Genomic DNA, 13,234 nt, shown 5'->3' with positions numbered 1-13,234 from the left:
ACCGTGGACTGCTCTCAGGAGGAGGGCAATGCTTGAACCCACTCAGCTGACGCTATACAGAAATTGGATGTGCTGGAAGTGCAGCAGTCTGGTTTTTGTGTGTGAGAATAGTGTTTTTCCATTCTGCATTCCTCCTACTCAGGATTCCAACTACTCTTCAAGTACATAAGCTTTGTGTGAATGAGTCTCCCATCTCACAGTGGAAAGTGAAATTCTCAGAGAGGAAAGTGTAACTGTTAGTGCTCTGAGGGTGAAAGTTTCTCCAGTGCAAGTATTTCATCTCTACAGGGGAAGGTTTCAACATTGAAAGTGTTACAGATCTAAAGGAGATTTTCCCATTGCAAGTGCTACAGTTCTGCTTCCATAGGGAAGGTTTCCCCAATGTAAGTATTGAAGCTTGGAAGGGAAAGGTATTCTTGTAGGTGGGCAGCAAAGAATACCCCAAGTCACACTGCACAACAAACTTAACACAAGAGGTTTATTGAGAGGGGTGAACCTAGGTGTATGTCTGCCCCTGCTCTGGCAAGAAGCATTACAGAACTGAGCACAAGATGGTTTACAAAGCATATCTTGGGTACAAAGCTTTCTGGGGTGGGGATTGGTAGGTTTTCAAGTCCAGAGCTTGTGCTTTGTACTCTGTAGGGCAGAGCTTGGGTGCCTGTGTCTGTAGGCACTGTGTATGTCAATTAGAGTGTTGTATGTGTGGATCCCGGTGGTTGGAATTTCTCATTGGTTGAGTCTGGCCAGTAGCATGCCTCAATGACCTTACTTTCCACCTGTTGTTTACTATTGAGATCAGAGATTGGGAAAGGTTGAGGACATTATCATCAGACTACTTCCTGTTTAATGGGTGCATTGATGTCCTATTAGTACCATCTTAGCCCTCACCATCAGGGTATAAACCTCTGGCTTCATAACTAGGTAGTCCTGTAATAGCAATGTATTAAAAGTCTATTGAGAGATCTTTTGGCCCTGTTGTTGAAGAAGTCTAGATAAGTTTATAAGGCAAGGTGTGACTAGGAGGATTAAGAACAGGAGAAAAAGGAGGTTAAGAAGTTTAATAGCCAATTCCATATTGGACTGTCAATGATTCACTGACCAGTGGCTCAAGCTGTTTCTTAACGTTTTTGGAGACCAGTCTGGAGTTGTCAGATCCTATCTTTTGCTATATCTGACTGGTTGTCACAGAAGCTACATTCCTCCTTAAGGAAGAGATAAAGATGACCTGTCTCTGTTTTGGTAAATTTAATCCTAGCCAATTTTGTAGCGCTATGTTGACCAGTGAGTCTATTTTGCCTTGGAGGGTAAGGATGGTCTGAGCCACCCGTTGGAGTTCTGGAAAGGATTCTTTCTTACAGGTACCACTGTAGCATGACTCTTAGAGTCTTATTAACAAAAACAAACCCAAGACCAGTTATTCGAGTGAATGCTGGAAGATCAGAGAAACAGAACAAGCCACAGCTGCCTCACCTTGACAATTCCTCAGCTGATCCTGTTTATTCGAGTGAATGCTGGAAGATCAGAGAAACAAAACAAGCCACAGCTACCTCACCTTGACAATTCCTCAGCTGATCCTGTTTCCTTAGACTGGAAGCTTCTGAGTCCTCATCCAAATGGATCTCAGCTGAACTACTGCTAAAAGCCTAAAAGCTTAATCAGCTCTGGTTCCTGGTCCTCACGCCTTATATACCTTTCTGCTTTCTGCCATCACTTCCTGGGATTAAAGACTTGAGCAACCATGCCTGGCTGTTTCCAGTATGGCTTTAAACTCACAGAAATCTGGATGGTTCTCTGCCTCCAGAAGGCTAGGATTAAAGGTGTGAGTGCCACCATTTTCTGGCCTCTATGTCTGTCTAGTGGCTGTTTTGTTCTCTGACCCCAGATAAGTTTATTAGGGTACACAATATTTTGGGGAACACAATATCACCACATACCACTCCTAATTTTGGAAAAAGGAACACCAGGGTGCAAGTTCCAGATCACCCAGCAGGTAGGCAGCAGTAAACCTGATTGCTGCAGAGGATGAAGGCATTTTTGTAGATGTAACCAACCGTCTTATTAAATAAGAAACACAGAGCCGATTCAGAGAAGAAAGCCAAGAGGTCAGAGCTAAGAGCCTTACCCTTCCTGCTTCAGCGATCCTCTTCAGCCAAGAGAGCTCTCTGAAAGGGAGCTACTTCCTGTGTGTTTGTCTTTATATAGTCTTTCTGTTCTGCCTTCTCATTGGTTGTAAACCCAACACATGACTGCCTCGTCACTGCCTGTCTGTAGAGACTTCCAGGTCTTCTATGGTTGGTATTGAGATTAAAGGCGTGTGTCTTCAATGCTGGCTGTGTCCTTTTACACACAGAGATCTACCTAACTCTGTCTACCAAGTGCTGGGATTAAAGGCGTGCACCACCACCGCCACGCTCTTGCTATGGCTCTAATAGCTTTGACCCCCGGGCAACTTTATTAACATTAAAATCACATTTCAGTACAAATAAAATACCACCATACATTTTAAACATTCAGACACAAGGGCTGGCTCACAGTGCTCAAAGTCAAAGCATTATTATTGTCTGAGGGGTTTAAATAGTCTGTAGTACTGAAGAGAGAGATAGGGGAGATATAAGGAGTAGTATGGTAATTGGCTCAGAGAAGTTAATGAGAGGCAAGGTGGTTGTATGGGTTTCGATTCAGGTTCACAAGAGTCATGGGAAGAACACACAGGGCATCTTAAGGATTTCTTTAACCTTCCAGCTGCAGGAGGATTCAGCATCTTTGTGGACTGAGACACCTTCCCTTAGCCGAGGGCATTTTTGCTGTTCTCCAAGTTTACATCTTTTATTTTATTTATTTATTTATTTTTAGCTTTTCGAGACACAGTTTCTCTCTGTAACAGTCTTGGCTGTCCTGCAACTCACTTTGTAAACCAAGCTGGCCTCAAACTCACTGAGATCCACCTCTGAGTGCTGGGATTAAAGTTGTGGGCCACCACCACCTGCCCCAAATTTATGTTTCTAGTAAGTTGATTTCCATATCCTTAAACAACCTCCAAAGGGACAATGCTAAGTGCATATACTCAATTAAGGAATATCACAGTGTGCTGGATTTTTCCCAGACAAGTTTTGCATAGGTTTTGTACCCTAGGGAAACTCTGAGACAAGATTCACATAGAGGTCAACAAAAGAAACAAAAAGTAACTGAGAAACAAGAGATAGATAAAGGCTAGGTGCTAGCACTTTGGAGCCAGGCCAGATGTAACTCAATGGGAATTCTCCTATCACAGGTAAAAAGATCTCGTAGTCCAATGGGTGAGTCTACAAATGGTGGTCAAGAGTTGAACCTGGGAGTTACACACAACCAGCAGTCTCCAAAGTGACTAGGCAGAGTGATAATCAGAAGCTGATAAGCAATTAGGACAGTCCAGATTTGTCCCATGGTATTTGCATGACTGATATGAGTACCCGTGTAAGTTTCTGGCCACTGTTTACGGTAATCTTCCTTTTGGTCATAGGGAAAACCAGCATAGAAGGTAAGCACCAGTGAAAGAGAGTTGTAGGGGGCTGAATTAACCTTGACAGACTGATAGCAATTTCCTGACACCATTAGGATGGGTTGTTGAGTCTCTTGGACATTAAATATCCATAAGAAACAGCACATGTAAATAGGAAGGAATAGAGGAGGAGAGAATATTAGATACAAAAGATTTTCATGTCATTTGTGCGTTGGCAGAAATTGTCAACATTGAAAGTCCAGCATGTCAATTTTAGCCTTTGAATTGTACTGAGGCCACACTATAGTAACAGAGGAAGGCTTTAATAATACCTGAGTCCATTGAGAAGAGAGGCAGGGTTGCAAAACCAACTCCACCCAAAGAAGTTTCTATATGTTCTAAGTAGGAGCTGAGAAGCAAGAGGAAACTCCAGCAGGGAATAAGTTCTGAGACTTTCAAGACAGAGCAGAGAGAGTTTGTCATTGAACTATTCAGCTTACTTAGCCTCTCTGCTTATGTTTCTTTCTAGAATCTCTGTTCTGTTCAATTTTCTACATGGTTCTTTATTTGTAGGACCATACTGTCTGTATCTTGTGCCTCTTTTATGATATATGATCAGATCCTGTGATGCCCCAAGAAATACTCCTTCTTGGAGATCATTTTAAAATTTGTGATGTTCCTGTGTCGATGTAACTATTTCCATATGTACATTTGTGGAAAATACCAGTATTTCCCTTATAGGATTGCAACAGTTCTGCTAATTGCTGTTAGTAATGTAACCATGTGCAGGATAGTTTTATGTCAACTTGACACAGGTTAGAGTTATCAGAGAGGAGAAAACCTCAATTGAGAAAATGCCTCCATAAAAATTGGCTACAGGGTATTTTCTTAATGAGTGATTGGTGAGGAGTACATAGTCTATTGTGGGTGGTTCCATTCCTGGGCTTGTGGTCGTGCCTTCTATAAGAAAGCAGGCTGAATAAGTCATGGGGAACAAGCCAGTCAGCAACACTTCTTCATGATTTCTGCATCAGCTCCTGCCTCCTGGTTCCTGCCATGTTTCAGCTCCTGTCCTAACCACCTTCAGTGATGAACAGTGACATGGAAGTGTGAACCAAATAAGCTATTACCTGTCCAAGTTGCAATTGGGTCATAGTGTTCCATGGCAGACATAGAAAACCTCACAAAGACAAACCATATATACCATTTTGTTCATCAGTCAATATGCATGGAAGTCCATTTCTTTGCATACTATTTTTCATTTTTCTTCTGAATTCTTAATTTCTTCATAGAAGTAAATTCATCATTATTTAGCATTACTCTTAAGTCTTTGGGAAGCAGCCTGAATGTCTTTAATTTCTTTGCAAATTGTCTTATTAATAAATAGGAATGGTAGTGATGTTTGTTAGTTTTATTCCTTTTAATTATACAAAAAGCACTTATCAAATCTAAGATTTTCCCATGGTGAATGTGGCAAGTTTTGTTTGTGATCACATCATCATTAAAAAGGAATTTGATGACTTTCCTACCTGTTTATCCTTAATTTTTTATTCAGATTTCTCCAGTTAATAAGACTGGATATAGTATGCACCTTCCTCTCCTTACGGTTTTCCAGCTATTCATTTTTCCTGTTGTACTCTTGGCATTGGTGCAGCACACTTGTCCTTTACTTTGTTCAGCTGTATTCCATTTCTTCCTGTTACCTTTAGGAGTTTATCATAAAATCTATTGGTTTGTCTTATGGCATTTCTTTTTTTTTTTTTTTTGAGCTGAGGATCGAACCCAGGCCCTTGCGCTTGCTAGGCAAGCGCTCTACCACTGAGCTAAATCCCCAACCTGTCTTATGGCATTTCTATTCTACTGGGATTTTCATATCATGGGGCTTATATTTGTTATGTGATTTTTTTTTTTAATATTCTGGTTGGTAATATTACTGGTACTAATTTGTTTCATTCTAGTTAGAAATGGTAGTTTGATAGTTTTGCTTGTTGAACAGTTTGTTACTCCCCAACTGTCCTCTATTCATTAATTTCTTATATAAAATGCATTATTTCCTGTGTTCTCATGGATAATTTCTCGGATTTTTCTGTCTACACTTTGCCTCTAATGATGGTTTGCAGTGTTGCTTGATTGGGTGACCTGTGCTGTTTTATAACCTTCTTTATGTGTCCTTTCTTCTCCAAGAATTTTAAGAGCTCATTTTTTCTGGATGCAATGATAAGGTTCATAGTCATTTTCTTTCCCCATTCTAAATGTGTTCTTTGATTCTCCCCTATGTATAGGAATGTTGAAAAGTTTTCTGGTATCATTTTGGTTTTAAATCCTTTTATGTGGTTTGGCATTATCCATAACAGAGTTGTATTAATTTTAGCTTTGTATTTTTGACATCTTGATGTGAAGTTTCAATAAGAATTCCAGTCTTTGTTTCTGAGAGAGAAACTGAGAGAAGAGCAACAAGAAGAATGAATGCTTCTGTGATAAATGCTCCCCAGGTCAGTGTCATGTCCACATTTCTTTTAAATTGTTTTTATTATTGAATCCATTCAAGATGTTAATTTCTCAACCTCTGGTAATGTTGTCTAAAGTCTTTATTTTCTATGATTTTTCTTTGTTTTTTTTTTTTTTCTCTGATAATCAAGATTAAGTCTTTAGATCATTCATCTACATAACACAACCTGGTTCCATTATATTTTCACTCTATTTTAAACTGAGGACATAAATTTTCATGGAATTAATACCTGCCATTCTGAAAGAGAATCTATTCTAAATGGTGCTCATAGAATATATTGATGGCCAGTTTCTACATAGAATGGTCTTGTGTCCTTTTATATTCATGAGGAAGAAAGGTTTCATGTGCCTCATAGATTGCATTTCTTGGATGGTCAGGTTTCCAGAAACATGCTTATGAATGTTTACATGCAAATACATTGACCTTCATCTTTCACTGACATCATTGAGCAATTTATGCAAAACTACAATCAGAAGAGACTCACTGTCTTGAATCCAAATAGTAAATACTACAGCACCCTAGAGAGTACATTGTGGAAAGAATAATGTATCTTTCTCTTTCCACAAAATTGATTTGTTGGTGAGGATCCTGGTTTCTCTTTTTGGCATTTTATATCAGTTGACACCTGAAATCTGTCTCAGGAAAGGTTCTGTATAGTTCTCAGTAGTAAGTTCTCAATAGACAGATGATTATTTTTCTGTTTCTCTTTTTACTTTTCATAAGGGTCATATGCACTACTGTCTCCACCTTTTAATTCTATCATGTGAAATATATTACTAAGAATTTTCTAGACAGCATTGACTTGTTGCTGTGCTTCAGGCATCAATTTTCAAGCATCAGTGGATGTCCCTCTTAATTACTTTGCTGTCTTTCTTTTTTGGAGGAAGAAAATTCCTTCCACCCTATGCTTTCCCTCTCCCTGAAGCTAATGTTTTTGGGGGGGTAGGGAAAAAATTTTTAAGAGTAGTGGTGATGATTCTATTTCTTTCTTTACAATAATATCCTATGTATGTACAGGATTGTTCATATGCATATTTTTATGTACACTGCATGATGTATTATGCTACTGGATGCCTGTGGTTGACACCAAACCCTTGGCACTGAATTCAGGCATTGTCAGGAGTTGCCATGTGTGTAGAGATTAAATTATGTTTATCTTCAGAAACAGCAAGTGCCTTTAACCTCTGAGTCATTTCTCCAGACCACAGGTTTACATTTTTGTGCACATTTGTGACAAAGACAGTATATAACCTTGCATCTTCTAGTTTTCAACAGTGAAGAAAGAATTACAGGTGATAATTATCTATGCAACGTAAAATACTGCTAAATGAATGAGCTCTAATACTGAAGAAATAAGTTGAAATTAGAGGACTCAAATTTTCCAGTGATCCAATCTCATGATAAATAATATATCCAAAATTAATGAAGTTAGTATGATCATCACTCAATTTAATACATTATTTTCATTCACAGAAAATTTTACTACTTCATTTAAATGCATCGTCACATGTCATTTATTTACACTCATCCATTCTATAGTGAAATGGCATATAGAATTCATTGAATTGTTATAATCTGTATTATTTGTGTCTACTTTAGAAATATTTAAATAATATTAATACCATCTAATGTGGACGTTTCAGTTTGCTTCATGGTTGTGAAGATATTCTCATAAAATAACTTCACAAAGTATTTGATTCTGTGTGTTGTTTGGGATGTTGAATGTGTGCATTGATGTTACAGTGCTTACTCTTTAAAGAAAAAGCTCTTATTTTAATTCACCCATGATTCCTGCACTCTGTATTCTACCTGTTTGTTCTAGAAAAGGTGTAGCACCATACCTGTGCCTCAGGATCTGAATTGAGCATTTTAGAATAGAGTAAGGTGAGACCCAGCCACAAATAGGATCGATCTAGTGGTCAATATTTGAGCAAGGTCAGCAGTTGTAGAATTTGGGAAAATAGTTTTGTTCATCATAACTTGACCATCAGAAATGTGACACTAGGGTCCTGTTTGATATGAACATGTAAAGGTACATTCCACCCTCTAGTGCTTAAATGCATATATTATATAGCCTAAAAGTTTACTGATTTTGAAGCTGTTATGTTGTCCTGTTTTCACAGGGATTAAAAATACAGTAAAGACTATGACTATTTTACAAAGTATCTCTCATTAAAATTAAATATTATGTTTGTCAGTATATTTGCCTGAATGTATGTATGCATGATATGTATGCCTCCTACCTGTAAAGTTCAGGTGAGTGCATTGGCTCTTATAGAACTGGGGTTAAAATCTGTTGTATAGTATTATACATTGTCTACCTAAAAGCAACAATGCTTAACTTCTGACACATCTCTACAGAATTTCTGTAATACTTTTGTCATTGATTAATTGCTATGCTTCATGTGCATTACGAAACTGTCTCTGATTCTTTAGATATCTTTTATCTAGGAAAGCATTTTGTGCAGAAGTACATGATAATTAGGAGATTTTCCATTACAGAGTCAATTAACATTCAGGGATGTGGCTGTGGACCTCTCACAGGAGGAATGGGAATGTCTAGACTGTGTTCAGAGGGCATTGTACATGGATGTGATGCTGGAGAATTACAACAATCTAGTCTTTGTAGGTAAGAATGTTCTTCTACAATTCCTGATTCATCCTTTGTATTTACATACTTTGTGTATATGTAAACTCTTTGAACTGTGTAGAGACTCCCAACACTAAGGGAAATTCTGGGTATCAACAAACCTTTTTTCATGATGTTTCCTTTTCATTTTTCTGTGTTCTCTGGAAGAGTAACCAAATGTTATATACTGTGTAATCTCTCTAGCCCTCTTATGTAGTTTTTGATGAAAACTTCAAAATTTAAAAAAAGTTGTATATTCAGGGCAAGGAACAATATTATAGTACACATAATAATTGGAATATTTTGATTTTACTATTAAAGTACTCATTTCTGATTTTAAAAAATTCAGTTGGTTATAAGTAGAGAAAGAGCTGTTGGTTGTGAGAATGTTGTTCTTTTATTTAATTTTTGAAACATGGTCTCTCTGTGGAAAATTCCTTTCCACCTCCTCATGCCTTAAAACACCATGGAAAATTCAAAGGGAACCAACTGCCACAGCATGATTTTAACCTAGCACTTTGTATACTGAAGCAAGAGGGTATGTTGAGTTCCATATCACCATGGGTTTTATATTGAGCTCCTAGCTCAGCAGTTCCTCACAGTGTGACTCTGTCTTAAAATCATAAACAAGAAAATAGAGGATCATTGTTCATATGATCCTTTAGAGAGCTCCCTTGTCCAAGTTCTTTATTACTTGATCACCCGTTTGTCCTGCCTTCTGCGAGGTACAGTGTGGATAAGAATGAGAAACTTATTATTGGTCCCTGTGGTTTTATATATATCAGATTGGAGGTTCTTAGAGCTTCCATTTAATGATTGTGAACCAGAAATTCCTCTGCTGGGAGCTTAATCCCTGAGAATTTCTTTATGTGTCTTAGAAAACATCACTTATTGAATCTTTAATTCATGCATTAACCCCTGTCATCCCTAATTGTATTCATTTTCTAGAGAACTATTGCCTATGTGATAAATATGAGAAAGTCTTGGATCAAGGCACAAAGCATATTGTCTATGATCATGTGAATATCCAAGAGAAGCCTTTTCAATGTAATGAGCTTGGCCCAGTTATTCATGAATCTTCTGAAAGTACAACGTATGACAGAAATGACATTGCAGAAAACAGCAAGAAGGACAGATTTGTTAACCACAGACATGCCTCTGTTGAATCATTAAATATAAACAGAAATGTAAGTGGGAACACTGGAGAAGAACCTTACAATTACAAAGAATGTGTAAACTCTTTAGATTCCTGCTCTGTCATTAGTCAACACCCAATAATCCATACAACAAAAAAAGAACACAAAAATACAGAGTATGATAAATCTTTTGACTCTAAACATAAATTCACGAGGAAACAAACCAATAGTAGAAAGAAGCCATACCAATGCAGGAAATGTGGAAAATGCTTTAAGTTTTACTCAAGCCTCAGTAGACATCAGAGAGCTCATACTAGAGAGAAATCCTATAAATGTACAAAATGTAATAAATCCTTCCTGCATTTGTCCCAACTCAAAGTACATTATAAGATCCATTCCAGAGAAAAACCCTTCAAATGTACAGAATGTGGTAAGTGCTTTTTTCATACATCAGACTTGGAAAGACATTACAGCATCCACACTGGAGAGAATACTTACAAATATAGTGATTGTGGCAAATCCTATATCTGCTGCTCAGATCTTACAAAACATCAGGAAACTCATGGAGGAGAGAGACTTTCCGAATGTAAACAAGGAACTGGGCCATTCTATACATGGTCACACCTTGAATACCAGTTTAGAACCTTTACAGAAGAGAAACTTTACATATGTAATGAATGTGGGAAATCCCTTTATACCTTTTCCGGTCTTAAAAGACATCAGAGAACTCACACAGGTGACAAACCTTATAAATGTGATGAATGTGAGAAGTGCTTTACTGCGAAAGGCAGTCTGAGAACTCATCAGAGAATACATACAGGAGAGAAACCTTACAAATGTGATGAATGTGACAAATCCTTTATCCAGAAAAGCCATTTTAGAATTCATCAGAGAATACATACAGGAGAGAAACTTTACAAATGTAGTGAATGTGAGAATCTCTTTATCTGTGTCTCTCATCTTAGAAGTCATCAGAGAATACATACAGGAGAGAAACCTTACAAATGTAGTGAATGTGAGAAATCTTTTACTCATCTTTCAGACCTTAGAAGACATCAGAAAGTTCATACAGGAGAGAAACCTTACAAGTGTAGTGAATGTGACAAATCCTTTACGAGGAAATTCTATCTTAGAACTCATCAGAGAATACATACAGGAGAAAAGCCTTATAAATGTAGTGAATGTGACAAATTCTTTACACAGGCCTCAGATCTTAGAAGACATCAGAAAATACATACAGGAGAGAAACCTTACCAGTGTAGTGAATGTGACAAATCCTTTACCCAGAAAAGCAGTCTTAGAACTCATCAGAGAATACATACAGGAGAGAAACCTTACAAGTGTAGTGAATGTGACAAATCCTTTATAAGTAAATTCTATCTTATAACTCATCAGAGAATACATACAGGAGAGAAACCTTATAAGTGTAGTGAGTGTGACAAATTCTTTACGAGGAAATTCCATCTTAGAACTCATCAGAGAATACATACAGGTGAGAAACCTTACAAATGTAGTGAATGTAACAAATCTTTTACCAGCAGCTCTGTTCTGAAAAAACATCAGAAAATACATACAGGAGAGAAACTTTACAAATGTAGTGAATGTGACAGATTCTTTTCCGAGAAATGCAATCTTAGAACTCATCAGAGAATTCATTCAGGAGAAAAGCCTTATAAATGTAGTCAATGTGGGAAATCCTTTAATCAGAGAGCCAGCCTTAGAGCACATCAAAACATCCATATAAGAGAAGCCTTGAGAATGTAATGTATGCAGAAAAGTTTTTACTTGCTTCTCAAGTCTAAGAAAACACTTGAAAATTCATAGCTGGGGAGAAAAAATTCCATAGGAAATAATAGGGCATGTGCTGTTTCCAAGCTTTATCCTTAGTCACACTTGAAGCTTCACACTGGAGAATCATTATGAACATGAGAAACTTGTGAAAACCTTTAATAATGTTTGATCTTGGAAAGCAAGAGGTTATGTTGAGGGAAATTCTGATAGTGTGACAATGTATGAAAATTTTCATTAAAACTTTTTACTCGGCCGGGCGGTGGTGGCGCACGCCTTTAATCCCAGCACTCGGGAGGCAGAGCCAGGCGGATCTCCTTGAGTTCGAGGCCAGCCTGGTCTACAAAGCGAGTTCCAGGAAAGGCGCAAAACTACACAGAGAAACCCTGTCTCAAAAAACCAAAAAAAAAAAAAAAAAAACTTTTTACTTGTTCAGCCTCAAATATTTCATACTGCAGAAAACATGCAGAAGCATGAATATGCTGTTTTGTAACAGTTTCCTAGAGACTGAAATGATCCATTCTGAAGGGAAACTGAATAAGGCAGGAAATCCCCAAAACTGACAAGATTCAGTATGCTTAACTCAAATAAAGAAACTCAGACAACTCATACCCCTTAGAAGAGGATTTGACAAATTGAGTCACCAAGACTGGATGCTTTTATCCTGTAGATATGCCTATAGGTACTCTGGGTATCCAATATTCATTAGGTGTATTCCATGCTGGTTGTATTTTAATGATGGCAACTGTCTTTTTGTCCCTTTTGCTCTAGTAAATACTCCGTCCCCATATTCCTGTAAGGGAAATAAAGCTGATTGGTGCAACAAGTTACACTTGGCTCTGTTTTCAGTTTCCAGTTGTGCTGTGGGATGCATTTCTGTATGCTGTGAATATGTGTTGCTCTGATTGATTGATAAGTAAAGCTGCATTGGCTTATGGCAGGGCAGGATGGAGCCAGGTGGAAAAATCCAAGAGCGATATTAGGAGAGGAGAAAGGAGAGGAAGGAGATGCTGTGAACCACCAGCAGTAGAAGTAAGGTGTGAAAATACCAGTAAGCCATGGCTACGTGGCAACTTTTAGATTATTAGAAATGAGTGAATTTAAGATATAAGAGCTAGCTACCACGAAGCCTGAGCCACAGACCAAACAGTTTGTAAATAATATTAAGACTCTGAGTGATTATTTTATAAGTGGCTCCGGGACCACTGGGCTGGACAGAATCAGAGAAACCTTACGGCTACACAGTTGGGGTGAACAAGTGCATATATATGTTGCATCTCTCCAGGAATAGTTTTCATAAAACATGTGCTGAACTGTAACACAAATCTTAAAAGGTCTTATTAATAAAAACAAACCCAGAGCCCGGTATTGGGGTGAACGCTGAAAGATCAGAGAAACAGAACAAGCCACAGCTAACCTCACCTTGCCAATTCCTCAGCTGATCTTGTTTCCTCGAACTGGAAGCCTCTGTGTCCTCATCCAAACAGATCTTAGCTGAACTGCTGCTAACAGCCTAAAAACTTAACCAGGCTCTAGTTCCTGGTCCTCATGCCTTATATACCTTTCTGCTTCCTGCCATCACTTCCTGGGATTAAAGGCATATGCCACCATGCCTGGCTCAGTTTCCAGTGTGGCCTTGAAATCACAGATCCGGATGGATCTCTGCCTCTGGAATGCTAGGATTAAAGATGTGT

At 38.1% G+C, this 13,234-nt stretch overlaps 2 protein-coding genes across 2 annotated transcripts in view; one reads left to right on the top strand and one right to left on the bottom strand.

Annotated features, from left to right (window-relative positions):
- LOC128125431 (zinc finger protein 420-like) overlaps window positions 1-12,370 on the top strand; it is a 28,420-nt gene extending 16,050 nt beyond the window's left edge. Inside the window, exons 3-5 of the mRNA XM_052762859.1 lie at window positions 5,879-5,970; window positions 8,490-8,616; window positions 9,565-12,370. Of these exons, the coding sequence (XP_052618819.1) occupies window positions 5,879-5,970; window positions 8,490-8,616; window positions 9,565-11,516 (2,171 nt within the window). The 3' untranslated portion in view covers window positions 11,517-12,370. The remainder of the gene's footprint in view (window positions 1-5,878; window positions 5,971-8,489; window positions 8,617-9,564) is intronic.
- Window positions 1-13,234, bottom strand: part of LOC128125424 (zinc finger protein 420-like) — a 337,518-nt gene that overhangs the window by 178,588 nt on the left and 145,696 nt on the right. The gene's annotated exons all lie outside the window — the stretch shown is intronic.

The sequence above is a fragment of the Peromyscus californicus genome, unplaced genomic scaffold (genome assembly GCF_007827085.1).
Source record: "Peromyscus californicus insignis strain IS unplaced genomic scaffold, ASM782708v3 Scaffold_4__1_contigs__length_199733344, whole genome shotgun sequence".
NCBI lineage: Eukaryota > Metazoa > Chordata > Mammalia > Rodentia > Cricetidae > Peromyscus > Peromyscus californicus.
This window is presented reverse-complemented; position numbering and strand designations above follow the sequence as displayed.